Here is a 27,906-nt window from a genome sequence, read left to right as displayed (position 1 = left end):
GGGCTGCCCAGGCGGGTTGGGGGCTGCCCAGCCGTGGAGATGGGGGGGGCAGGGCTGCCCAGCTGTCGGGACGGGGGAGGGTTCTGGGTCGAGCTGGAGCAGGGAAGAGAAGATGGAGGGAGGGAGGAGGGGAAGGGAGGCAGCAGGGAAGGGATGGGGGAGTCGGCACACGTGGGGCAGAGTGAACCTTAGATAAACTGGTCTCAAACTATTCAGGGCTTTATATGCCAACAGAGTAACACTTTGAAGCTGTTGGGATGCTTCCAAGGGAACGGGGGCAACTTGCAAGCCCCCAGCTGGCTCCAGCCCACCGGCCAGGAGCCAGGTGATCTCCTGTCCTTGGCTCAACATGAAACAGCGACCCACAGCTTCAGAAGCTGGAGCACGCTCTAATCAGCAAGATCGTAACAGAACCTAGCCTGGTAGCAAATGGGCAACTAGTGCATATCTCTGAGCAAGGCACAGCGGTTTGAGTTAGAGCATCTACTTTGTATGAGGAAGGTCACAGTATGGTCTTAAGGTTCTTTCCCTCCACTTCCAGCCAAATCCTGTTTTCTTTCTGTCCCCTCCCCAGGAGTCAAAAAAACATTTGGCCGGACTTGGGGCATTGGGTCTGGGGAGCCTCATAACAGAAATCACAGCCAGCGAAGATGATGCTTCTGAGTCGGACGGAGCCCAGTTGGATGAGGAAGGTAGGAGAATGTTTTTGTCTTAGGACTGGGACAGAATAGCTTTCTCCGGGCTGGTGCCTTTCATATGTTGTTTGGAGCCCCATCAGCTCCAGCTGATGGCCAGTGGTCAAGGATGATGGTACTTGTGGTGCAACAACTTACTGAGGGCACTAGTTTGGGAAAGGCTAGGATATAAGGCTTTGCTCTCTCAGGGATCAAGGCTGACTCCTGTTTGTGCATTTTAAAAGAGGTGCAGCTGGTTAATTCAGTGTTCTGGCATTGCTTACTCAGGGTTTGCAAGTAATGGCTGAACTTAGTAGCAAAGCAGTAGCCTCTACAAGCCGCCTGTAAAGTCCAGCACCACCATGATAGCACAATATTTTATTTTAATTTGGATACCACTCTTCATCCATAGATCTCAGGGCGTTTAAACATAAAAATACAAAATAAAAACACAAATTACAGTGGTGCCTCACAAGACGAATCCGTTCTGTGATTCTCTTTGTGTAGCGGTTTTTTCGTCTTGCGAAGCAAGCCCATTGACGGATTAGCGCTATTAGTGCCTTTTAGCGGCTTATCTGCTGATCGGATCAGCTGATAAGCGGCTTAGAAAAATGGGTGGAAGGGAAAAAACCAGCAGGAACTCACAAGACATTGTCATCTTGTGAAGCAAGCCCATAGGAAATTCATTTTGCGAAGCACCTCCAAAACGGAAAACCCTTTTGTCTAGCGGGTTTTCCGTCTTGCGAGGCATTCGTCTTGCAGGGCACCACTGTACATAATAAAACAATAACAAAAAACCACAAACCAATGAACCCCCCTCACCCTCTCCCACAACCCTGTGTAAAAGTTGTATAAGATGTTAATCTGCCAAAGGCCTGGTTGAAGAAGAACGCTTTCACATGGTGCCTAAAGGTGTATCATGAAGGCACCAGGTCAGCCTCCTTGGGGAGAGCATTCTACAGGCAGAGACCCACTGCAGAAAAAAGACTTGTCCTTGTGTTGCCACCCTCCTGACCTTGTGTGGAGGAGCCATACCTAGAAGGGCCTCCAACAGTTGTCTCAAGGTCTGGGTAGGTTCTTATGGAGAGAGGTCATCCTTGAGGCATTGTGGCCCTGAGCCATTTTTTTTAAAAAAAAGATGATCTTTATTTTTTTTTATAATTACATAATATACATACACATAAAATATTACATTTTAGAAGGAAGGAGGGAAGTCAGCTCTTGAGAGCAAGAATGAATCTAAACATGTCCTGAGCCATTTAAGGCTTTATAGATCAAAACCAGCACTTTGAATTGGGCCCAGAAACTAACTGGCAGCCAGTGCAGTGGGGCCAGAATTGGTATTATATGCTGAAACCCGTATTGCCCTGGTGAGCAACATTATTCTTGAATGTGGGTGCGGAAGCTGGGATAGAAAAATGGTGTGGCCTGTTGGGTCTGTAATTTTTCTGTGTTCTTTCCTGTTCCTCTCCCTGCCGCCAGGCTGGGTTAAGAGCACCGAGGATGCTGTCGATTATTCTGACATCACCGAAGTGGCCGAAGATGAGAGCCGCAGGTACCGGCAGGCAATGGGCAACCTTCAGCCAGTTCAGAGGGCAGGTAGGTGGTGGCAGCAGCTGCTTTCCTTTGTCACAACTGATCTTTCATCTCTTCAACTGGTCCTTGCTAACCTGACACTCGCCCTGGCTCCCCGTTGCTCTTCTTGTTTAGCATCCTGTGTATGGGGCGTTAGAGGAAGGGTAGTGCGTATGGTAGATGGGCTACCAGGATGACCAGCCCCATCTGCTCTTCACCTCTCTACAGCATGTGCAGAAACTATTGGGCCCATATTGTTCTTGTCCTCTCAATCCGCCGGAGCCTGTTTTCGCATGCATGGGAAGTCCCTAACTAACCAGGGGTTTGAGACCTGTCAACTACCCTCGCCTGGTTTAGCTGGCCAGTTGAAGCCAATTCTGGGGTGTGGCTGCTGTCACGTGCTGTCACATTCCCTTTGTTTTTAAATTTACTGTACACCCATTTGGGCGTTTTAGATTAAAAGAACATAGGAAGCTGCCTTATATTGATTCAGATCCTTGGTACATCTGGTTCAAATGGGACGCGGGTGGCACTGTGATCTAAACCACCAAGCCTCTTGGGCTTGCTGATCTTAAGGTCAGCAGTTCGAATCCACATGTCGGGGTGAGCTCCTGTCACTTTGTCCCAGCTCCTGCCAACCTAGCAGTTCGAAAGCATACCAGTGCAAGTAGATAAATAGGTACTTGCTGCGGTGGGAAGGTAAACGGCGTTTCCATGCACTTGTCACGGTGTCCCGTTGCACCACAAGCGGTTTAGTCATGCTGGCCACATTATCCAGAAAAACTGTCTGCGGACAAATGCTGGCTCCCTCGGCTTGAAAGCAGAGATGAGTACTGCACCCCATAGTTGAATTTGACTGGACTTAACCATCCAGGGTAAACCTTTACCTTTTTTACCATCTAGTTCAGATGGTGGGAATAGAATATCTGTTTTGGATGATGGAGGGTGCCTGGATTTTCTTGGAATGTTAAATCCTGGTGGTTTTTAACAGGGACGATAAACCGAAGTTCTGATGTGATGGAAGGGCTGCTCACCACTCCTTTCTTTTCTTCCTTTCCTTAGATGATGATGACGACGATTATGATGCTGACTCCGAAGATATTGACTCCAAGCTGATGCCTCCCCCGCCACCACCTCCAGGGCCAATGAGAAAAGAGGACGAAAAGGATGCAAGTGCTTCTGGTGAGTATGTACTTCTGGGAAGTGCCTGTGAGCCCTGCAGGGCCCAGGGGTGAGCAGTATCATAGGCTTGTAGAGTTGGAAGGGAACCCGAGGGTCATCTAGTCCAAACCCCTTCAATGCAGAAATCTTTGACCCAACTCGGGCTCAAACCCACAACCCTGAGATTAAGAGTCTCATGCTCTACCCATTGAGCTATCCCAGGTCTGAAAGAAACACAGTGAAAAATAGTGGGTGGAATCCAGTGTAGCAGTACCTATTGTTCTGTTAGCATAAGAATTTTTGCTTCTGCCATGTAACTCCCCCCATGTGCACCCCACACACCCAGTCTGTTCTGGAGGGGCTACATCGGCGGAGGAGAGGGGTAGGATGTTCCGTTGCAGAAGCAGAAATCCTTGCGCTGGCAGAACATTCACACAGTGCCACTTTGGATACAGCCCTAATCTGGGATTTCCCTTTTACGTTGCTGCCTCAGCTAAAATGTGGTTTTATTTTGATGTACTTTTTTCTGGCTTGCGGTTTTTCACTTTAAAGTGCTTTCAGCTTTGTGATAAGGCAGTATGCAAATGTGCTTCATTTATTAAATAACCGTAGAATCTACCGGAAGCAGGAGAATTGGATCTGAGAATTTAAAACTCCCTGAGTGCGGAGTCCATGCAGTTTTTGATGTGTCCAGGAGGATTCTCTTGGCGTCTCTTCCCCTCCCACTCACTTGACCCTTTTTAAAATGCAAGTTGAAAATTTCAAGAAATACTGCACTTTTGTCTTTGATGCTTGGAATAAGGCATGTGACCCAGGGTTAGCTTTCTGTCATGTTGAGGTTAGGAAGTAGAGTCTTTCTTTCTTTCTTCCTTTTTTTTTTTAAAAAAAAATATTTATTACTTTCCAACAAATTAGACATTACATAGAAAAAGAAAATAAACAATACAATACAAAAACAATACCTAACACTAAACTAACAAAAACAATTTAAACTAAAAAACAAAACAAAAGCAATTTAAAACACATCAAATAGTTTCAATCTTTCATTCACTTGTTTCCATGACCTCCTCACACCTCCCTTTTTGTATTCCACTTCTATTAGTTGTTTCAGCAATTCCTTTCCATCTTCCTCTGCTTTCTATCCTATAATCATCTTAACACATTTTGACCTTATTTTCCCCTTTAATTCTCTATTAATCTATTTATACTTAATTCCTTATAACATTTCTGCTGAAGCCATATAACTTCATTCCAACGTTTTTCTAACATTCATTGATTTTACAATATTTCTGTAAATAGTCTTTAAACTTTTTCCAATCTTCTTCCACCAACTCTTCTCCCTGGTCTCGGATTCTGCCAGTCATTTCCGCCAATTTCATATAGTCCATCAACTTCATCTGCCATTCTTCCCGGGTGGGTAAATCTTGTGTCTTCCAATATCTTTCTTTATTTCTGAGAGGTACTCTCTTCCAGGGTCTGAAGACAACGATGGTATCATCCTTCCATCCATCATTGCCCCTTCATCCGCTGCCTTGGAGAAGAATGACTTCAGCAGCTCTTCGGATTCTGAATCGGAATCGGGGTCCCAGGACTCGCGGAAGGCAGAGTCCAGTGACAGCACACTTACGCTGCCACTTGCAGGGATAATGCAGCAGGATACCACCAAGCAGCTGCCAAGTGTCACAGATCTGTTCCCCGAGTTCAGACCAGGCAAGGTAGGGCTTGAAGGTTGACACTCTGCAGAAAGGGGGGCGGGGAGGACTGAGTGAAAGGCCATGCTTTGTGCTAAAAGGATGGAGGTCTCCCCTGTGCTTGATTTCCTTTATTTTATGTCATATAAGTTAGCAGAACAGATGGGCTACCTTCTCGGGTTGATGAGCCCCTTGTAGGAGAAAGAAAAGACCTCCACTGCCCTACACAAATCTGGGGTGGATTTGCTAACATGGTTGGATGGAACGTTGTATGCCTCCTTCCAGCAATTCCTGCAGCCAAGCTGGTGCCAAATGTATTGCTGTGCATTCCTTTGGCCCACATCAGCGAGGCTTGTTGACTGGGCAAAAAGGTAAAATAACGAAATTGAGGAAAAAATCACAGCCATACTTAAAAGCATAAAGGTAAAGGGACCGCTGATCATTAGGTCCAGTCGTGACCCACTTTGGGGTTGCTGTGCTCATCTCGCTTTATTGGCCGAGGGAGCCGGCGTACAGCTTCCGGGTTATGTGGCAAGCATGACTAAGCCGATTCTGGCGAACCAGAGCAGCGCACGGAAACGCCGTTTACCTTTCTGCCGGAGTGGTACCTATTTATCTACTTGCACTTTGATGTGCTTTTGAACTGCTAGGTTGGCAGGAGCAGGGACCGAGCAACGGGAGCTCACCCCATCACGGGGATTCGAACCGCCAACCTTCTGATCGGCAAGTCCTACCCGCGTCCACCACCCCCGTCCCTACTTAAAAACATACAGAGTATAAAATGCTAAAACAAATTAATTGTGATGTTTAATACAGCTTCACTAGGTGAGGACAACATTGGTCGCTGGGAACCCACAAAAGCGGAGTTCACAGGCATATGTTACCCAGGCTTCTCTCGAGGCATAGCCTCATCTGAGATTTTCACATGTGTAGGAATCAAGTCTTATAGTAAGCAGGATTGCAATCTGGAAACCAACCAATGGCCTTATCAGAAGAGCAAACGTAACATCATAGGAACAGGCTTGAATAGCAAATTCAAATATTTATCTGTCAGTTTCAGCAGATTCCTTCATACCTCATTACAGACATTTCTGCTCTTTTACAACACCCTTTCACTCAATATTTTCTTCGCACTTGCTTTTACTGCCAGTAAGCTATCTTTCAGAAGGTGCATCAATGTATTTATCCACCACAGGGGCACTTTTTTGTTGAGGGGATTGCAGCTCTTCCCACCCCACCAAAAAACTGCCCTTCCCTGCTACTGAAAATGCTGCCCCACTGCAGTTAGGCTTGGGAAAAGCCTCCTATTTTATAGCGGTTTTTCATGCCTGGTTGTGGCGGGGGCAAAGGTTACATTGACAGAATGGATGTTTGTGTCCGTGAGTGTAGAGGAGTTATCTGAATAAATAACTCTGTGTGTCCCCACCAAGCTGAGGACGCTCCCCCACTCGTCCTCCTGGTCTAGCATCCCCATCTGCAGAGGGCTGCCTCTCAAGTGAGCCAGAGATGTGAACTTGCCTTTGACACAGCTGAGTGACCAGAGGCCAGTCGCTTGCGCCTCCCAACCTTTCCTCCACTCTCTGCCAGTGTGGTGTAGTGGTTAAGAGCGGTAGACTCGTAATCTGGGGAACCGGGTTCGCTTCCCCGCTCCTCCACATGCAGCTGCTGGGTGACCTTGGGCTAGTCACACTTCTTTGAAGTCTCTCAGCCTCATTCACCTCAGAGTGTTTGTTGTGGGGGAGGAAGGGAAAGGAGAATGTTAGCCGCTTTGAGACTCCTTTGGGTAGTGATAAAGCGGGATATAAAATCCAAACTCCTCCTGCTCTTCTTCTTCGTCTCCCCTTAGGTGCTGCGCTTCCTGCGCCTCTTTGGCCCTGGGAAAAACATCCCATCGGTCTGGCGCAGCGCCCGCAGGAAGCGCAAGAAGAAGCACCGGGAAGTCACTCCGGAAGTGCAGATCCTGGATGGAGAAGATGCGGTCGAAACAATTGTGGAAGAGAAATCTCCCTGGGAGTACGAATATGCCCCGCCGCCTCCTCCGGAGCAGTGCCTTTCAGACGACGAGGTGAGTCTTCAGGAGCAGAGAGGATGATAGAAGTGGGGTGGGGTGTCACGTCACATGGCTTTGTTCCTACTCCAAGAGAGAGGGCGGGGCTTCCTCTCTGCCTTGCAGTAGGGCTGTCCACCTGCCGACAACAGCTGGATATAGTAACAAGGCAGGGTAGTGGTGGTGGGAAGACAGTGAGTGGTCAGAGGGAGCAGATTGGTAGGAGGAGATGTTGCAAGCTGAAGAGGCAACAGGGTTTAGTGAGCAGGAAGAGTCTGTGGCAGAGAGCAGCCCAGAATCAGAGGCAGAGGTGGAGGCTGGGGAGGATAAGGCTAAGAGGCAGAGATGAGGCAGGCTGCTGAAGAAGCCAGGGGGGGGGAGTCTCCCCCTCCTGCTGTGACCAGCCCCTGCCCCCGGTCTCCCAGAACTCAGAGAACTATGAATAAGGTGAAGCAGAGATAAGTTGGAGAAGTATCAGGTTGCTTGGAAAGGACACGGGGTAGGAAGGGCCTTAGAGAGCAGTGGGAAGGCTGGGACCTTCCATCTTCACAACTGCCTCATGGGGGCAAGACCTGCTAGGAAGAGTTGCTGTGCTCACTGGGTCTGAGCTGCTTAGTTTCTTTGAATAAAGAGCTAACTTCACGGGCACCTTGTTAGTTATTTCTGACCTGCACCTGCCACCTGCCTTGACATCATCTCAGGATGATCCTAGTTCCGTCTCCCCTGACCCTCCAACACCCTCTTGTCCTCCAGATCACCATGATGGCACCGGTGGAGTCCAAGTTCTCCCAGTCTACAGGAGATGCGGACAAGGTGGCCGACACCAGGCCCAAGGTGGCTGAATGGCGCTATGGGCCTGCCCAGCTCTGGTATGACATGTTGGGCGTTCCTGAGGATGGCAGCGGCTTCGACTATGGCTTCAAGATGAAAGAGCGCAAAGAGGAGGAGGAGGAGGAGAAGGAGGAGGTAGTGAGTTGGGGGAAAGGCTTGAATTTGTCTCTCCTGAGGCAGGAGGACGGGGCCTTCCTGCCAGTGCATTGGCAGTTTTTAAAATTTCTTTCTGTAAAGTTTTATTATCATCATTTCATGTTATAACGCATATAAAACAGAGAACAATTATAACCATGAAAAAAAATTAAAAGATGGAAAAACAGAACTACAAAACAAACTTACAATGACCACATGAGTTAAAACAACAAAATTCAAGTAAAGACTTATCAACGTTCTCAGATAATGAAGTTTTGTCAGGCTTATGACAAGGGTCGGCTTGAAAATGACAGTTCCGCTCAGTGCTATTTTTCTGTAAAAAGAGGAGCTGGAACTCATCATTTATACCTCCCTCATTCTCTTTAGAATGGCAATGGCACCCACCTGAGAGGTGCTGTAATTGAGTTGAAAAAAAGGTCTGGTCCTGCTCTATATGTCATAAAAGAACGCCAAATATATTAAAAGTGCCTGGAGGTTCTAGTCCTTGTGGAAATCTCAAATTATGCACAGTTTTCTCCATTGCTGCTGTATTCCAGAGTGAGTGGTACCAGGTGTCCAGTGCAAGGTTTGGGGCTGATTCCCATTGAGTTGCAATTTGTGCTGCCAGGATCGTATACAAGATCAATTCTTTTGGCCATATATGTGGATTGGCATCCTCTAAAATACTCAGCGACATTCAGTTTGGGCAGCAGGCGGTAGTTTCCATAGTAGTAATCATTGTTTCTGTCGAAACCCTTGACGCTTTTTTGTTCTGCCCTTGCAGAGCGCTGTGGTGGAGAAGGATGCGCTGCTGGCAGACGAGCACTTCCTCATGGTGACCCAGCTGCAGTGGGAGGACGACGTGATCTGGAACGGGGAGGACATCAAGCACAAGGGGACCAAGACGCAGCGGGCTAGTCTGGCTGGCTGGCTGCCCTCCAGCATGACCAGGAATGCTACTGCTTACAACGCCCAGCAAGGTGAGCTCAGCAGGCAGCTGGGCCAACACGGGCCATAGTTCAGTGTCAGAACACTTGCCTTGTATGCAAAAGGTCCCAGGTTCTGTCCCTGGGCAGGTGTGAAGGACTCCCTGGTCCTGAATGGGGCAACTGTGTCCCTGAAGAACCAGGTGCGCAGCCTGGGAGTCATTTTGGACTCACAGCTGTCCATGGAAATGCAGGTCAATTCTGTGTCCAGGGTGGCTGTTTACCAGCTCCATCAGGTACGCAGGCTGAGACCCTACCTGTCCGGAGACCGGCCAGAGTGGTGCATGCTCTGCTTATCTCCCGCCTGGACTACTGCAATGTGCTCTACGTGGGGCAACCCTTGAAGGTGACCCAGAAGCTACAACTAATCCAGAATGTGGCAGCTTGACTGGTGACTGGGAGTGGCTGCCGAGACCATATAACACTGGTCCTGAAAGACCTACCATTGGCTCCCAGTACTCCATCCCCATCGTTCAGCCCGGACACTGAGGTCCAGGTTTGAGGACCTCCTGGCAGTTCCCTCACTGCAAGGTGAAGTTACAGGGAACCAGGCAGAGGGCCTTCTCGGTAGTGGCACCCTCCCTTTGGAACGCCCTCCCATCAGAAATAAACAGCTGTCTGATTTTTAGAAGACATCTGAAGGCAACACTGTTTAGGAAATGTTTGATGTTATATTGTGTTTTTAATATGTTGCGAGCCGCCCAGAGTGGCTGGGGAAACCCAGCCAGATGGGTGGAGTATAAATATTTTTTTATTATCCCTGGCATCTCCAGGTATGGTCAGGAAATGCTGCCGGAAAGCCCAGAAGCTGCTTCCAGTCAGTGTACTCAATACTGAGCTTGATGGACCAATGGTCAGACTCAAGATATGGCAGCTTCCAGATAATTCTGTCTCTTCAAAGCTGCTGGCTTTCTTTGTTACTCTCTTGATAATGGAATTTTTATTATTACTGTTACTCCTTTTACATACGCCTCAAGGTGATGTGCAGGCATACAATAAGAATGGCTAAAAATGGTTTTAAAAATTCTACAGCTTTAAAACCAATGCTAAATGAATACAGCAGAGACCCTTCATCTCAGTGTGGTGTAGTGGTTAAGAGCGGTAGTCTCGTAATCTGGTGAACTGGGTTCGCTTCCCCGCTCCTCCACATGCAGCTGCTGGGTGACCTTGGGCCAGTCACACTTCTCTGAAGTCTCTCAGCCCCACTCACCTCACAGAGTGTTTGTTGTGGGGGAGGAAGGGAAAGGAGAATGTTAGCTGCTTTGAGACTCCTTCGGGTAGTGATAAAGCGGGATATCAAATCCAAACTCCTCTTCTTGCTGCAAAAGTTTATTGAAACAAAAATGTCAACAGTTTGTTTTTCATGCCTGGTTTTATTGGTATATCACCCTGGAACCTTTCTTAGCCAGCTGCTGCCTGGTTTCTGCAGAGGCTCCCGGACATTTTCAATGCCCTCTTGCTTCTGTTTCCAGGGCTGAACCGCAGTGGGTCCTTGCTCAATTTGCCTGTCCCTATGATGCAGAAGCCCAGCATGTCAGGAGTCATGGGCCTTGCCAAGTGCAAAGAGAAGCAGCTCCCTGAGCAGCAAGGTAAGGAGGAGCAGAGGCTCACAGTGAGGAGATGGTATGTGTTGGTCAGCGAAAAGGAAACTGGTGATAATTACCTGGCGGGCTCTGGGTCTGATGTATCGGCTGCAGCCCTGCCCAAACATTAAACTTAAGGTTTCTTCAGAGGGGAAGCAGCACCCCACAACAGATCTCTACACCACCAGTGACCCTGAAGAGTTGTTTAATCCTGGCATCCCTGCCCCAGGACCAGAGATCCCCACACCTAGGTTCCTAGCTGGCTTTCTGATTCCACCCTCGCCCATCTCTCCCAGCAGCACGGGAGAGTAGTGAGCCAGGCAGGAGCCTCAGAGCACACAAGACTACTCAGATGGCTTTAAAAAGGGATGATGATGATGATGAATTTTGTATACTGCCCTTCATATGTTTCAGGGCGGTTCACAATTTAAAACACAAACGGTGCGAAACATTCTCCAGCCAAATTCAGGAACTTGCTTCTGCTTTCGCTCAGAGCATGCAAGTCTTTCTTAAGTAGCCCCAGAGAAGGCGGGCATAGGACGACCCCAATTCTGTGAAATCCCAAATAATACTGGGAGCCAAGGAACATGCGTTGCAGCAGCATAATCCTATGTATGTCCAATTAGCAGCATGTTCTGTTAAATTCTGTGGGACTTAACTCCAAGGTGTGAATGTCTTGCCGTGGCGAAGGGGCTTGAATAACTCAGAGAAGCTATGAGCTATGCTGTGCAGGGCCATCCAAGATGGACAGGTCATAGTGGAGAGTTTTGACCAAACGTGATCCACCTGGAGCAGGAACCGGCAAGCCACTCCAGTATCCCTGCCAAGGAAACTCCATGGACAAAGACAAAAGGCATATAAAAGGAAGACAGGAGTTCCTGGTGTGCTGTGGTCCATGGGGTCACGAAGAGTCGGACACGACTAAATGACTAAACAACAACAAAGAATGTATAGAATCATAACCTCAATCTTTCTAGTTACTGTGTTCACCCACTAGTGGCTGCATGACCTACTTTCATCAATTAGTTGGTTAAGTATAATAATTTTATTGACCATTAAGGGAAATGTGCACAGGATTCGACAAATCTATGGAGGGTTAGATTGTCAAAGGCTCCTAACCCAGATGGCCATGTTCACCATTGGAGGCAGTATTCTTCTGAATACCTGTTGCTGGAAACAGCAGCAGAGAGGGGCTTGCCGCTGTCCTCATGTCCTGCTTGTGGACTTCTGGTTGGCCACTGTGAGAATACAATATGGGACTAGATGAGCCGTTGGCCTGGTCTACAAGGGCTTTTCATAGGAGGCCTTGAGAGAGCAGCGCCTTGGCATTGAGTGGCTTAAAGTCCAGCGTGCCTTAAGTTAGCAGGTGGCACAGTCGGTGCAAATGGGAGCACTTCAGCCCTATGGGTTTCCAGGAAAAAGATGGCAAGGGTGTGCTCTGGTGAGGAACAAGCAGAAGTAGGGAATTCTACTCATATATGGAATTCTATTCATATATTGATCCAGAGTTGAATCCCAATGTATAGTTAACAGAGTAAAAACTTTAACATGTTGCAGGATCCCCACAAAATAGACCAGAGGCAATTGTATTTCATCCAGCAGAGCTTTACTGCTACTGAATGGGGAGGGGTATACAAGGGTTAAAGAGGGACGCGGGTGGTGCTGTGGGTTAAACCACAGAGCCTAGGACTTGCCGATCAGAAGGTTGGCGGTTCGAATCCCTCCAACGGGGTGAGCTCCTGTTGCTCGGTCCCTGCTCCTGCCAACCTAGCAGTTCAAAAGCACGTCAAAGTGCAAGTAGATAAATAGGTACCGCTCCAGTGGGAAGGTATACGGCGTTTCCGTGCGCTGCTCTGGTTCGCCAGAAGCGGCTTAGTCATGCTGGCCACATGACCCGGAAGCTGTACGCCGGCTCCCTCGGCCAGTAAAGCGAGATGAGCGCTGCAACCCCAGAGTCGTCCGCGACTGGACCTACCAGTCAGGGGTCCCTTTACCTTTACCTATGTCTTGCGGACGGTGCAAAAACCTTGTGTTCAACGAGCAGCATTGATTCCACACAAGATCTCCACCTGGAGCCATTCTCCATTGACAATGTGCTCTTCCTCCTTGTCTCGTAATGGCAGAGTCTGGAGTTGGTCTCTTCTGGTGGTACTCTGTGGGGTGGGGGTCTGCCTTTTGGAGAGGGTGGCTGGCCTCATTTGGGGGAAGAGGAACTTGATGGTATCCTAGTACTCCAGAAATAGAGAGATGTGTCGTATGTTGTGTTGTTGCAGCATCTCTGGATGAAGACAAGCCGTGGTATTCTATTTTCCCCATTGACAACGAAGAACTGGTTTATGGCCGCTGGGAGGACAACATCATCTGGGATGACGAGGCGATGGAGAAAGTCTTGACCCCACCCGTTCTGACCCTTGACCCAAATGATGAAAATATAATCCTGGGTATGTCCACAGAACCATTGTGCTTTCCCTTTGGGCCTACTAGTGGTTGGAGAGAAAAGATCTCTGGCTTTCTGAAGCATGGTGATTTTGTAACTGGGCTTAGAGGTGAAAAATTTAGGTGGGCTGAGGGAATTTTTTTCCTCAGCAACCACCTGTCCAAGGGCGGTGAAGCTTGTGCCTTTTCTATCTCCTAGGAAACTACCTCTCCTAATGAATTCTGGGAATTGTAGTTAATAGGAGCCTGAGGATCTCTTACAGAACTTTCAGTAAACTGTAACTGCCAAGGTTCTTTTGCAGCAACCATGGCAGTTAACTGCCTCCCCCCCTTATTTAAATTTGCACTTGTAGCTATTTCTATACTGTAATGAGCAGTGGGGCTTAAATTGCAGAAGTAGGGACTGAGGTAACCTGTTATATAAAAGATCCCATAGGGAGGAACCGTTGCCTCAGGCTTAAAAATCCCCATAATCTCTTATAGTTTTAAGTTGAATGGCTATTTTTAAAAAATCAGGCCATTTAAAAAATAATAATTTTGCAAATGTAACAGAATAAAAATACTGTTAAATGGTATTAAAAGAAAGAATATTCCATCAATCCCGGCTTAAAATCATGGGTTACTGTAAATAGTTTCATGTCCAAATAGGTACCTAAACGAGATTGATGATTATAAGCCCTGCATTCAAATGGGCTTCTTTTATGTCCCCCCCCCCTGAAATGGAAATATCCTTTTAAATTACATTTATGGCTAAAAACTCATTTGCTTTATAAAAACAGGTGCAATACAGTCCTTTGTGTTGACATTTATGTCAAAGTGTTACTTAAGAGAAAAATAAGGAGCCTTGCTATCTCTAAGCTAATCAGGTGCTCAAATGAAAGGTAACAAGGATAACAAGGTCCGTAAGAGAATAATACATGGTAAAGAAATTTACCACAGAAATTCAAGCCATTGCATGTTGACCATTTGTGTAAGCTTCTAGTCTAGCACTGAGCAGGATATTGACCGCTTAGCACACTCTCAAAGAAGCACAATACTGCCCCCCACTGGTATCAGCTGCCTCCAGAACAGGGGAGCTGACAGACAGCTAAAATGGACAGTACTTTTATCTTCCAGCAGTGTAACACTGTCACAGACGTGGAGATGACAGACACCTGACCACCACTGGAGTTCTTTTATGTATTTGAAGTGGTGCTGCGGATATCTGCAGGCAAGCATTCAGAATCCATTCTCTTGTATGTTCCTTCCTAGAAATTCCTGATGAGAAGGAAGAGATGACGTTGAACTCTCCTTCCAAAGAGAGCAAGAAAGAGTCTTCTCTAAAGAAGAGCCGGATTCTCCTGGGCAAGACAGGGGTCATTAAGGAAGAGACTCAGCAGGTTTGTGGGAATGGCTCAGGTGTCCGTCCCCCGTCCCCCCCAGAATGATGAACAGTAGACAAATTCCGACTCTTGCTTCCCTGTGTTGCAACTCTAGAATATGTCTCAACCGGAGGTGAAGGATCCCTGGAACCTCTCAAATGACGAATTTTACTATCCAAAGCAGCAGGGGCTTCGTGGAACCTTTGGAGGCAACATCATCCAGGTTAGAACCAGTAGGGGTAACTCTCTCCAGCTCTGTGTGTGCATTTAAGTATGCAAAATGCAATCTCCTGTAGAATTCCATCATTCTGAGAACCATGTGCCATTGAATGGTGTTCCCTGCCTTCATCATAGGACAAGGCACCCTGTGCAGGTATAACTGGTGACCCAGCTTTTGGTTGGAAGTTTGCAGGGCCTCTTCCCAAAGCTTTGCATGCTATAGAAAGCAGCAGGTCCGTGGTACCTAACACCAAGAAAACTAGCGCTAATACGCCCAGGAACCTCACCAAAATGCTGGAGAGGGTGCACCTCCACAGGCACATACCTCCACATGTGGTGGGAGTGCCCCAAAATCCAACTATTCTGGACAACAACCATACAAGAAATAAGTAAAATAACCAAGCAAGTACTAGAAATCACCCCAGAATTGACCTTACTAAACATCTTCCAAGACAATAATGCCCACTTACACCACAAAGAACTCATAACCCACCTACTTTCAACAGCCAGAAGCATCATAGCCAGACACTGGACAGACCTGTCAGGAGTAAGCATGGACCAATGGTACCAAATAGTATGGGAAACAGCCCTACTAGAAAAATTAACCAGTAAACTGAAACTGACACGGGGAGAAATAGAAGAAGACGACTTCACCCCGGTATGGCTCACTTTTATCACAAACACAACCCAACAAGACAACGACAAAAATCCACCAACAGCATACAAATCAATATGGCTAACCTGATCTAAAACACCCACCCACCCCACTCACACATGAAAACAAAGACCACCACAGCAAACCACAAATGAACAAACACACCCTAGGCCAACCCCAATCTCTCTCACCACCAAAGGAATACAAGCGAACAGCAAAGAACCTGCACAATCAATGCTGACACCAAACCCTACATAGAGTAAGTAAAATAGAAACATTGCCACCCGACCCCACTCCCCCTCCACCTCTTTCCCCCTTTTCTTCCTAATGTCTCGACAAATGAAACTGATTGGTTAAAATGTTACATGGGAAAAAAATATGAGAGAGAGAGACATTGCAAGAAAATCTTTAATAATAATAAAAAGATAGCAGCAGGTCCTTTGGGCGGACACATCCCTCAGCCCCTTCTCTTCCTGTGACCCAGGATTTCCCTGTTCTGGGATGGGGAGGTGTCCCTGTGGCTGGCGGCAATGTGCGTCCTGATTTTTGTGCCCCTCGAGTGACGGCGCACATGTGCTCTTTTTTGGTGCAGCACTCCATCCCTGCGGTGGAGCTCCGGCAGCCCTTCTTCCCCACCCACATGGGCCCCATGAAGCTGCGCCAGGCTCACCGGCCTCCCCTGAAGAAATACTCCTTTGGGACCCTTTCCCAGCCCGGCCCTCACGCGGTGCAGCCGCTGCTGAAGCACATAAAGAAGAAAGCCAAGGTGAGGCCCTCCCACTTCCTGGTTCTGCTTTGACAGCTTCGACCTTGGCTGCCCTTCACTTTGAGGGGCTTCCCTGCTCTTCCTGGGATCCGCTGCCTGGCGTGTGGGTTTCCCTTGTCTTTTGCTCTCTTGACAAACCTCCTCCTTGCTCCGCGCCCAGATGAGAGAACAAGAGCGGCAAGCCTCTGGCGGCGGGGAGATGTTCTTCATGCGCACCCCAGCCGACCTCACTGGCAAGGATGGAGACCTCATCCTGGCCGAGTACAGCGAGGAGAACGCCCCCTTGATGATGCAGGTCGGCATGGCAACCAAGATCAAGAACTACTACAAGCGGGTGAGTGCGCTGGGCTTTGGCTGCCGGGGTTTTGAGCTTCTGCAGTCTGAACCTGCCCTTCTGACTTAACCCTGTCTTCCTTCCTTCCTGGCAGAAACCGGGCAAGGATCCTGGTGCCCCAGACTGTAAATACGGAGAGACGGTGTACTGCCACACCTCCCCGTTCTTGGGCTCCCTTCATCCGGGCCAGCTGCTCCAGGTGAGAGATTTGACTTTTACAGGGGGCGCGGGGATCAGGATGGAGTTGGTGTGTGCTTCAAATTACCACCAGCTGCAATTGCTTGACCAGGTGGCCTTTCTAACGTCTGCCCATCTCTCTTTCCCAATGAAGGCATTTCGTGTGCAGCAGCAATATTAATCCATAGAATCATAGGACCGTAGAGTTGGAAGGGACCATGAGGGTTGTCTAGTCCAAACTCCTGCAATGCAGGAATCTAATAATAATAATAATAATAATAATAATAATAATAATAATAATATATTTATGCCCCACCTATCTGGCTGGGTTTTCCCAGCCACTCTGGGCAGCTCCCAACAGAATATTAAAAACCCGATAAAACATCAAACATTGAAAACTTCCCTAAACAGGGCTGCCTTCAGATTTCTTCTAAAAGTCAGATAGCTGTTCATTTCCTTGACATCTGATGGGAGGGCATTACACAGGGGGGGTGCCACTGCTGCAAAGGCCCTCTGCCTGGTTACCTGTAGCTTCACTTCTTGCAGGGAGAGAATCGCCAAAAGGCCCTCGGAGCTGGACCTCGGTTGAATGATGGGGGTGGAGATGCTCCTTCAGGTATACTGGGCTGAGACCGTTTTGCCCAGCGTGCGGCTTGAACCCACAACCCTGCGATTTAAGAGCCTCATGCGGTACCAACGAAGCTATCCAAAATTCATTTGCTTATTTATTGCAATATTAATAACCCACATTTCCTGAAAGTATAACAAGAGCAGTATGCAAAATACAAGATTATAATAAAATCAGGAAAAGTGTCGGGCAAAAACTTCTTTTTAAACAAAAATAATAATAAGCAAATACTGATAGGTTAAAAATAAATAAATGTAAAGTCCTATCTAAACAATGCAGCTTTCAGAAGACCCCTCAAGGAGGCAGGAGTGTTTACTGCCAATTCGCTCAGATGCTTACATGAATCCTCGGTCCTGGCAAGTAAAGTTGTGATGGACAACTCCGTCACGGCTAGGGAGTTTGTGCCTTGAGCGTGGGTGCTTCTTACCCAAGCTACCAGCAGAGGCCAGAGGCTGGGGGTGGCAAAACCACTTGATTAAGGCATTCCAGTTCATGGCAGACTCTTCCATGGGCTGTATCCAGTACTCCACCTGGTCCGTAGCTTCAGGGAGTATACTTAAAACATATGCAGGCAAGCAACCAGTTCTTTCGCTTTCAATTTTTTTTCTTGCATATCAGTCACCTTTGGGAATGGAAAATGACTTGCTTTGTGTGTTGCAAGCTTCAGACTCTGGCGTATAAATATTTTTGTGGTTCTTGCCCATCTTTGAGCCTGCTGTGTTATCTCGACTGTCTCTTGGGTTTGGTGGATAATCCCAGTGCATCTCAAGGACTAAAACTGGCCTGTAAGGTTATGCCAGATTTCCTTTCTTCCTCTGACTGCTTTTGCAGCTGACCAAAAGGTGGCTCCTTTTTCTTTTGTCAGGCATTTGAAAACAATCTCTTCCGGGCTCCGATCTACCTTCACAAGATGCCTGAAACAGACTTCTTAGTTATCCGGACGCGACAAGCTTATTACATCCGGGAGCTGGTGGATATATTTGTGGTTGGACAAGAATGTCCTCTCTTTGAAGTTCCTGGACCCAACTCTAAACGGGCCAATACTCACATCCGAGACTTTCTACAGGTTTGTTTTTTGTGGTTTGTGTAAATTATCTCTACGACAAGCTCAGGGAAGAGGAAAAAAAATGAGCAAGTTGCTTAGCACATACAACTGGTGTTGTCTCAGCTGTGAGACATGGGTCTGTGCAAGAGGGCACCTTAAAAAAAGGTCTTCATACTTGAGATCAGAAAGGGATCAGCTCAGGTTGGCTAGTAACCTCAGAGTACTTGTCCTCTCTTGCAGTTTGGCTCACTTGCTAGAGACTACTGTTGTTGTCTTAAAAAAGTCATTAGGTAAAGGTAAAGGGACCCCTGACCATTAGGTCCAGTCGTGACCGACTCTAGGGTTGCGGCGCTCATCTCGCTTTATTGGCTTCCGGGTCATGTGACCAGCATGACTAAGCCACTTCTGGCGAACCAGAACAGCGCACGGAAACGCCATTTACCTTCCTGCTGGAGTGGTACCTATTTATCTACTTGCACTTTGATGTGCTTTTGAACTGCTAGGTTGGCAGGAGCAGGGACTGAGCAATGGGAGCTCACCCCGTCGCGGGGATTCGAACCGCCGACTTCTGATCGGCAAGTCCTAGGCTCTGTGGTTTAACCCACAGCGCCACCCTGGTCCCTAAAAAAAAAAAGGGGAGGGGGAAAGTCATTAGTACTTTCCAAAAAGGAAAACAATAAAATTGAGCAAATCAAATCAAAAGGTCATGCACAACATGGAGAAACCCCAGCTGCCAATGTAGCTCTTGGTGGGCAGAGAGGAGCACCGGGCTGTGCCACACTGGTGGTCACCTGGTTCATGCCCCCTACTGGCACCCCCTCACACTACGCCCCTGCTTGTAACTCATACTGTTCCTTGGGATTCCTTGCCAGGTCTTCATCTATCGCCTGTTCTGGAAGAGCAGAGACCGGCCCCGAAGGATCCGCATGGAGGATATTAAGAAGGCCTTTCCTTCCCACTCGGAGAGCAGCATCCGCAAGCGGCTGAAGCTCTGCGCCGACTTCAAGCGCACAGGTAGGCTTTGCTCACTTCGCGGTGTCGTGCAGGTGCCCCGTTCCGCCGAGGTGGCCAGTCGCTGAGCGTAGCATCGTTTTTCTGAGAAGGGGCCACAGCTTGGTGTTAGAGCAGCTTCGTGGCCAGCAGAAGGTCCTGTGATTTGTCTCTGCCATCTCCAGTTAAAAGGATCGGGCCACGAGTGCTGTAACTGGAATGCCTTCTGACACTTCCTGAGGAGATTTCACCCCTCCCATACCCAAGAATCTCCTGATGATCTCCTGATGGTCTCTGCTGACTCTCCAGAGAGGAGGAGGCGTGTTCTGCCTATCTACTTATTCTGCCCAGCAACATATCATTGTGTGTGTGTGAGTGAGAGACAGTCAGTCAGTGTATCGGAGAAAGTGAGAGTGAGAGTGTTAGAGATTCTAGAGATAAGATTGCTGCTAAGTGCAGCTGCAGACTCTCAGTGTAGCATTGATTTATGCTTAGAATATTCAGCTCTGTATATAGTTTTGTATCATAGTTGTAGTTACAGAATAAAAGGAAGATATTCTACAGAGCTGCTCTCAGAGTGGTTTATACTCTGCAAGACTCTGCAAAACTCTGCTGCGCAATGACTGTATTATTGAGACAGTGAATCCGGTGCTCTCAGCTCTGAGCTGTGAGTCCACAGCACTGTGACCTGTTCCTGTGAGAAGGAGGTCTCTGGCGGTGCTACCCAGCTCGCCTAGCCCAGTCGTGGTTGAGGTGCAGTCCAGTTGGTGCACTGGCTCTCCAGGGCGATGCTGACACTTCCCACGTCTGAAATGTCGTCTGCTTGCTGGTCCTGCTCTTGGGACTATGAGAGGAGGGAGGGAATATTGCCTAGCCTGGCTTATTGGGGACCCCTGCCTTTTTCAGGGATGGACTCGAACTGGTGGGTTCTAAAGCCAGATTTCCGACTCCCCACCGAAGAGGAGATCAGAGCGATGGTGTCTCCGGAGCAGTGCTGTGCCTATTACAGCATGATCTCTGCTGAGCAGCGCTTGAAGGTGAGCCTATGCCTTTTGTGAATTTCCTCAGTCCTTGTTGGTTGCTTGCTTTTGCGCTTTGCAAGGTATTTTGAGAACTGCAAGGCCATCTTCCTCCTGGCAGTTTCAACCAGTGGGAGAATCATAAAGGCAAAGGACCGTACTTTTCTGTGTATAAGACTAGGTTTTTTTCTTTTAAAAACTATGCTGAAAAGTGGGGGTCGTCTTATACATGGATAGCGCATAGGGTTGACGTTTGATTGGTTGCTGCGTCAAGGGCTGGTGTTGATTGGGTGACGCTGTGGCAATTGGGCGGACGATTGGCAGCTTCTGTCGGCAAGGGGACAGATGAGAGGCGGATTTTGCACCGCATGCGGTTGGGCGATTTTTGGCACTCCCCCCTAAAAAAAGCTCAACAACTCAGAGCCATCTCCCCCCATTTTCTTAAATTTGAGTCCCCCAAAATAGGGGCGTCTTATTCATGGGGGTGTCTTATACACAGAAAAGTACAGTATATGTTGCAGAACCTGGTCAGTGGTGGTGCAGTGGTCAGAATGTCAGACTAGGACCTGGGAGACGGGGGTTCAAATCCCCATCTCAGCCATGCAGCTCGCTAAGGTGACCTTGGGCCGGTCACTGCCTCTCAGCCTAACCTACCTCATAGGGCTGTTGTGAGCTCTTTGGAGAAAAGTGGGATATAATTGCAGTAAACAAATAAACCTTAAATGCATCCTAAATAAACAATACCGTATTGGCCTGAATATAAGCTGCACCCGTAAATAAGCCACACCTTTAAAATTTAGAGGCTTGGGAGCGGCAGGTGGGCGCCGTTTGCCTTATGCTCCTGGGCTGCTTCCTGAGGGGGTGGGAGTTGCAGCGCTTTGCCGGTGGCTTAAGGTCGCAAATATAAGTTGCACTTTTAACTTTTCATGATTGGAATTTGGGGGGGGAAAAAGTGTGGCTTATATTCAGGCCAATATGGTAAATAAATTTCGTGTTAAGTAGACTAGCCCAAGGGAGTAGATGATCCTGTGTCCTTAACTGTCCGCCCTGGAGTGTCGTGGACTGACTGGATGCAAGGGGGGGGGGTGGCACTACTTTGTGAGCCCCCAAGGGAAAGAAGGCTCAGAACCAGGGGAATGGTGGTGGGGCGACAGTGAGTGGCCAGGGAGGAGGAGATGTTGGAAACTTGAAGAGGCAAGCGAGTTTAGTGAGGAGGAAGGTGGGGCAGAGAGCAGGTCAGAGACAGTTTGTTGAGGAGCGGGACGAGAAGCATTGTAGAGGCAAGTTGCTGAAGAAGCCAGGGAGTCTCCCCCTCCTGCTGCAGCCAGCTCCTCTTCCCCCAGTCTCCAAAACATGCAGAGAAATGAAAAGAACAGAGCAGAAATTGGTTGTACGCAGAGGCAGTTTGGGAAAGACGCTGGAGAGGTGGAGCCTTATAGAGTGGTGGGGAGGCAGGGACTTTTAAGTCCTTGCAACTGCCTCATTGGATTAAGACCTGGGATTCAGCTAGACTGGCAAAGAAAAAGTGTTTGATATGCATTGTATATGCGATATAACACTGTGACACCAGATGGTGTGGTGGAGTCCCGTCTTTCCCTCCCAGATTTCCCTGTATGAGGCTACAATGCATTTAAACGAATAGCTTCTTTGATGTGCCTAGATCCAGTCTTAGTGGGACCACAAGGCCTGCGCTGTTTTGGTTTCTTTAAAGAGTTAACTGCACAGACAGAGTGGTTTGTTTTTTTTAAATTGCTGACCTACACTTGACTCCAACTCCTGACATTCATCTGGTATGTCCCACGTGACTCAGAAAATTGCTTCCTAACCCTCTCTTTCCTCAGGACGCAGGTTATGGAGAGAAATCCTTCTTTGCCCCAGAAGAGGAAAATGAGGAGGACTTCCAGATGAAGATAGATGATGAGGTACGGGGTGCAATAGGGGCCTGCGGGTGCTAGGCCACTGGGGAAGTCGTAAATGTTCTCAGGTGGAGATAATATCTTCTCACGGCCTCGGCTGCCCAGGCCTGGAGTGACAATGGCTTCCCCCCCTCTTCCTCTCAGGTCCGCACAGCTCCCTGGAACACCACACGGGCCTTCATTGCAGCCATGAAGGGGAAGTGTCTCTTGGAAGTGACGGGAGTGGCAGACCCTACGGGATGCGGAGAAGGCTTCTCCTATGTGAAGATCCCAAACAAGCCAACGCAGCAGAAAGTAAGTGGAAGGGCCAGGTTAGAAAAGTGTGGAGCAAGGGCCCATGGTTGTGAGGCAGGCGCTTAGGAGTCTCCTCTTTCTGTTGCTTCCTCCTCTTACTTGCCGGCGAGAAAGGGAGAAGAAGATGAGCTTTCCTATTCTGCCCCCTGAGGTAGTTAGGGGTTAGATAAGGTTATGAGGGACGCGGGTGGCGCTATGGGTTAAACCACAGAGCCTAGGACTTGCTGATCAGAAGGTCAGCGGTTCGAATCCCCACGGCGGGGTGAGCTCCCATTGCTCGGTCCCTGCTCCTGCCAACCTAGCAGTTCGAAAGCATGTCAAAGTGCAAATAGATAAATAGGTACCGCTCCAGCGGGAAGGTAAATGGCGTTTCCGTGCGCTGCTCTGGTTCGCCAGAAGCGGCTTAGTCATGCTGGCCACATGACCCGGAAGCTGTACGCCGGCTCCCTCGGCCAATAAAGCGAGATGAGCGCCGCAACCCCAGAGTCGGCCACGACTGGATTAATGGTCAGGGGTCCCTTTACCTTTAAGGTTAAGGAGGTGGCTAGTTTCCATTGAAGGTGGCTGAGTTTCCATTGAAATGAGGCTGCATTTTAATTTTAATGTTTTAATGTTGTATTTTAATCTTGTTTTTAAGTTGTATTTCAATCAATTCGTTTTTATATGGGTTGTTAGCCGCCCTGAGCCCAGTCTTGGCTGGGGAGGGTGGGGTATAAATAAAATTTATTATTATTATTATTATTATTAGGCCTGAAGCATGTTTCCTTCCCTAAGCTCTTTGCCCAGGCCTGGGAAGTGGGAGGGTAACTGGATGGGACTCTGACAGGAAGAATCCTGCTCTCCTTCTCCTTCAAGCAGGACGACAAGGAGCCCCAGCCGGTGAAGAAGACGGTGACCGGGACGGACGCGGACCTGCGGCGCCTGTCGCTCAAAAACGCCAAGCAGCTTCTGCGCAAGTTTGGCGTTCCCGAGGAGGAGGTGCGTAGGCGCTGTCTCAGGTTTGTGCCCGGAGTCTCCGCTCGGCGTCCTCTTGCACTCAGCCAATCTCTCCTTGCAGATCAAGAAGCTCTCCCGCTGGGAGGTGATTGACGTCGTGCGCACCATGTCCACGGAGCAGGCTCGCTCGGGTGAAACCCCCATGAGCAAATTTGCCCGCGGGTCCCGCTTCTCCGTGGCGGAGCACCAGGAGAGGTACAAGGAGGAGTGCCAGCGCATCTTTGACCTGCAGAACAAGTGAGTTTCTTTGGCATGTACCACGTGATCTTTTCTTCCATGCTTCCCCCGCCCATCCTTCTGCCAGTCAGTGCTGTTAGTTCTGAGATAGATGGACCAGTGTCCTGGCTATGGATTAGAAGAATCTTTATTTGCACCAGCCACTAGTCATAGCAATAAAATAAAATGTACTGAAGATAGAGGTAAAAGCTTAACTATGCAAAATACATTTAGAGGTTTACATCAATAATCCAATAATAGATCTTATTCTAATTGCCGCTGCTAAAAGCCTTGCAATTTTTGCTGACGCCTGATCATCATCATCATCATTATTTTATTTGTATGCCGCCTCTCCACAGTTAAAAACAATGCTCAAGGCGGCTTACAGCATGACAAGATTTACTTAATTACAAAAGTCATAATAAATAAACCACATAAAAAAATTTCCCCATAAATAAAAATCTAAAACTAAGAATACAGCATTAATAATGACATAGGTAAAAAATAACAGCAATTTAAAACCAAAAAACCAAAAGTATCACAGTTTAAAATGATGTAGGTAAAAAATAACAGCAATTTAAAACAAAAAAAATAAATAAACGGAGCCCTCCCTGTCCAGCAGCAGCGGCAGCAGTCGTTTATGGAGCACTCAGGCCCCGCCCTAGGCCAGGTGGTGAGTGGCAGGACTGGGGTCCCGCTGAGCAGGGTCTTGGTCTTTTAAAAGAAAGGACGCAGTAGCAATGGTTGAATGACCCAGCATGGACAATAATAGAGGGGTGATAACCTCACTCCTCAAATCTTTACGAAGAGTGCCGACCAGAAGCAGGTGAGCCACTGACTCAATCAGTGTCCACATGGACATAACTGTTTTTCCAGTGGAAGTTTTTGAAATCGACCCTCAAGTACAGCCGAAGGCAGTATATTCATTCTTGCAAAAGTGAAGACGCGCCTGTATTTTGGAATTGTTAAATTTTGCAAATAGGGTGCCAAAGTGTCTGTTCTGGCTATGCTTTAGGCCGCTTTCGGTGTCCTAGTGTGTGTAGGAGAGTAGCCAGGGCTCTGTGGTTGTGACTCCTTGAAAGCCGCTGCGATGTTTGTGCTTCCGCCCCCCTGTTTGCGGCCCAGTGCCTTACATGCTACAAACCCAAAAAGGTTGACCCCGGTGGTGGTTTTCTTCTTCAGGGTCCTAGAGTCTACAGAGATCTTATCCACGGACACCGACAGCAGCTCTGCGGAGGACAGCGACTTCGAGGAGATGGGGAAGAACATTGAGAACATGCTCCAGAACAAGAAGACCAGCTCCCAGCTGTCGCGGGAGAGGGAGGAGCAGGAGCGGAAGGAACTGCAGAGGATGTTGATGGGGGAGGACAGCATCAACGAGAAGGAGAGGGGCAAGAAAGACAGGAAGGACAAGAAAGGGCTCTGTGAGTGCCTGGCAGGGGCAGGAAAGTCCCCAGATAGGGGGCAGCTCTGGGATCCAGCTATAGTCTTAATGCAGCAGCAGCTGTGGCATTCCTGGTGTTCTTGGACTCCAACTCCCAGCATTCTTTGCCAGTATGGCCCAATGCTTAGGGATGATGGGAGTTGTGGTCCAGATATAAAGTAAAGGTAAAGGACCCCTGACAGTTAAGTCCAGTCGCGGACGACTCTGGGGTTGCGGTGCTCATCTCGTTTTACTGGTTGAGGAAGCCGACGTTTGTCCGCAGACAGTTTTTCCAGGTCATGTGGCCAGCATGACTAAGCTGCTTCTGCCGACACGGAGATGCCGTTTACCTTCCCGTCGCAGTGGCACCTATTTATCTACTTGCACTAGTGTGCTTTTGAACTGCTGGGTTGGCAGGAGCTGGGACCGAGCAACAGGAGTCCACCCTGTTGCGGGGATTCGAACCACCAACCTTCTGATCGGCAACCCCTAGGTTCAGTGGTTTAGACCACAGGGCCACCAACGTCCAGATATAGCTATAGCTATATATAGCGCTACCTCAGGTTAAGTACTTAATTTGTTCTGGAGGTCCGTACTTAACCTGAAACTGTTCTTAACCTGAAGCACCACTTTAGCTAATGGGGCCTCCTGCTGCTGCTGCGCTGCCGGAGCACGATTTCTGTTCTCATCCTCAAGCAAAGTTCTTAACCCGAGGTACTATTTCTGGGTTAGCGGAGTCTGTGACCTGAAGCGTATGTAACCCGAGGTAAAGGTAAAGGGACCCCTGACCATTGGGTCCAGTCGTGACCGACCGACCTGAAGTGTATGTACCGTATTTTGCGCCCTATAGGACGCACTTTCCCCCCTCCAGAAATGAAGGGGAAATGTGTGTGCGTCCTATGGGGCGAATGCAGGCTTTCGCTGAAGCCTGGAGAGCGAGAGGGGTCGGTGCGCACCGACCCCTCTCGCTCTTCAGGCTTCAGGAAGCTATCCGCAAGCCTTGCCAGCCCGGCGGGAGTTCCCGCGGGCTCACAAGGCTTGCGGGCAGCAGCCTGCAGCCTGAAGCACGGGCGCCCTCCGTGCTTCGCGCAGGTGTCCACAAGCCTTGCGAGCCCAGCAGGAGTTCCCGAGTTCCTGTGGGCTCGCAAGGCTTGCGGGCAGCAGCCTGCAGCCCACAAGCTTGGGGGACAGCGGGGAGGCTCAGCGCGCCTTCTCGCTGTCCCCCGACCTGGTTTGGAGGCTGGCGCTGGGGAGAAGGTGCTCTCCTAGGGTGCACATTGCTTAAAAGGTGCATGGTTTAATGGGGGGGGGTGGCAGTTCCTATGTGCTCTCTCCTAAGCGTCCAGTGCCTTTGCCCCTTCCCATTGGATATTGGAGACACTAGGCATTTCGGTTTCCGCATGGAGATCTCACTGCCTTGGCTTGTCCCCTTGGCAATGCAACCTGTGTTTTCCCTTGCAGCCTCCACCCCTGGCAGCCTGGGAGGGTCTCACAAAGATGACGACACGGCTTCTGTGACCAGCCTGAACTCCTCCGCCACGGGCCGCCGCTTGAAAATCTACCGCACTTTCCGCGACGAGGACGGGAAAGAGTACGTGAGGTGCGAGACGGTCCGCAAGCCCGCAGTCATCGATGCCTACAGCAGGATACGGACAACCAAGGATGACGAGTTCATGTAAGGGCATTCCAGAGACGCTGCTTTCCTCTTGGGAGTGACATGTTGGTAGGATGGGAATCTCCTTGCCAAAGGAGAGCGGCGAGAGGCCAGAAAACGTGCAGTGTGTTTATATTTGTTCCTTCAAAACAGTTGCATCCTGCCTTTGTTCCTTTTTCTACGCGGAAAAAAATATTTTAAAATACACATGGGCGGGATATGGCAAATAAGAAAATATGGAACCAGCACAAGGAGTCAGTCAGAGTGAATCAAATTGGGCAGCAGCCAACGTTGTATTCCAGAGGCGAGGAACCTGTGGCCCCATCAGATGTTGTTGGACTCCAAATCCCATCAGCCCTAGCGGGCATAGCTAGTGGTCAAGGATGATGGGAGCTGTAGTCCAGCACCATCTGAAAAGCCATATGCCTAGTTTTTGTTTATCTGTGTGCTTTAATGCTTAGTGGCCGGCCCTACCGTTAGGCCAGGGAAACCTGTGGTCATCTGGAAGCTGCTGGCTATACACAGCTCCCATCAGGGCTTGCCAGCAGAGCCAATTGTCTGGATGATGGGAGTTTGAGTCCTGCAACATCAAAGTCCCTCGCCTTTGTGTTTCCAGCCGGAAGTTTGCCCTCTTTGACGAGCAGCACCGGGAGGAGATGCGGAAAGAGAGGCGCCGGATCCAGGAGCAGCTGCGACGGCTCAAACGAAACCAAGAGAAGGAGAAGCTGAAGGGTCCTCCCGAGAAGAAGCCCAAGAAGATGAAGGAGCGGACGGACCTTAAGGTAGGCTGTCTCTCTTGAAAACTTTGGCTGCCTCTGGCTCCTTTTCTTGTGGTCTTTAAATTTTAAAGTAATAGTCCAGCTGTTGTGTTTGTGGAGGAAAAATAAGCAAGCATCTCAGAAACCAGATTGCGGACCTTAGCAGGTGGTGCTATCCTGTTCTTGTCCCCTCCTCCAAGTCTGGTAGAAGCAGCATAAATTCTGCAAGGAAGGAAATGTGTAGCCCAGTTTTATTCGGCCATTGTTGAGAGACTTGGCTGAATTTAGATTGCATAGCCGCAGAATCAATTTTTTTTTAAATAAAAAATAATCCCA

General features: G+C 48.7%; 1 protein-coding gene across 6 annotated transcripts in view; it reads left to right on the top strand.

Annotated features, from left to right (window-relative positions):
• Nucleotides 1-27,906, top strand: part of LOC309516153 (transcription initiation factor TFIID subunit 1) — a 48,884-nt gene that overhangs the window by 1,294 nt on the left and 19,684 nt on the right. For 2 of the 6 annotated variants that reach the window (XM_082194658.1, XM_082194655.1), the window contains exons 2-25: nucleotides 575-692; nucleotides 2,157-2,273; nucleotides 3,312-3,431; nucleotides 4,884-5,125; nucleotides 6,948-7,166; nucleotides 7,902-8,117; nucleotides 8,899-9,094; nucleotides 10,573-10,689; nucleotides 12,957-13,124; nucleotides 14,371-14,498; nucleotides 14,596-14,703; nucleotides 15,947-16,120; nucleotides 16,281-16,454; nucleotides 16,549-16,653; nucleotides 18,125-18,325; nucleotides 19,177-19,318; nucleotides 20,201-20,331; nucleotides 22,155-22,235; nucleotides 22,374-22,523; nucleotides 23,382-23,501; nucleotides 23,581-23,756; nucleotides 24,918-25,159; nucleotides 26,620-26,833; nucleotides 27,429-27,594. In XM_082194658.1, the coding sequence (XP_082050784.1) occupies nucleotides 575-692; nucleotides 2,157-2,273; nucleotides 3,312-3,431; nucleotides 4,884-5,125; nucleotides 6,948-7,166; nucleotides 7,902-8,117; nucleotides 8,899-9,094; nucleotides 10,573-10,689; nucleotides 12,957-13,124; nucleotides 14,371-14,498; nucleotides 14,596-14,703; nucleotides 15,947-16,120; nucleotides 16,281-16,454; nucleotides 16,549-16,653; nucleotides 18,125-18,325; nucleotides 19,177-19,318; nucleotides 20,201-20,331; nucleotides 22,155-22,235; nucleotides 22,374-22,523; nucleotides 23,382-23,501; nucleotides 23,581-23,756; nucleotides 24,918-25,159; nucleotides 26,620-26,833; nucleotides 27,429-27,594 (3,825 nt within the window). Of the gene's footprint in view, nucleotides 1-574; nucleotides 693-2,156; nucleotides 2,274-3,311; nucleotides 3,432-4,883; nucleotides 5,126-6,947; nucleotides 7,167-7,901; nucleotides 8,118-8,898; nucleotides 9,095-10,572; nucleotides 10,690-12,956; nucleotides 13,125-14,370; nucleotides 14,499-14,595; nucleotides 14,704-15,946; nucleotides 16,121-16,280; nucleotides 16,455-16,548; nucleotides 16,654-18,124; nucleotides 18,326-19,176; nucleotides 19,319-20,200; nucleotides 20,332-22,154; nucleotides 22,236-22,373; nucleotides 22,524-23,378; nucleotides 23,502-23,580; nucleotides 23,757-24,917; nucleotides 25,160-26,619; nucleotides 26,834-27,428; nucleotides 27,595-27,906 lie in introns of all 6 variants that reach the window. The other 4 variants (XM_082194657.1, XM_082194653.1, XM_082194656.1 and 1 more) reach the window with 3 other exon arrangements.

The sequence above is a fragment of the Podarcis vaucheri genome (assembly GCF_965113315.1).
Source record: "Podarcis vaucheri genome assembly, chromosome: 13".
NCBI classification, from domain to species: Eukaryota; Metazoa; Chordata; class Lepidosauria; order Squamata; family Lacertidae; genus Podarcis; species Podarcis vaucheri.
The sequence above is the reverse complement of the archived record's forward strand: the minus strand, read 5'-3'. Positions and strand labels throughout refer to the sequence as shown.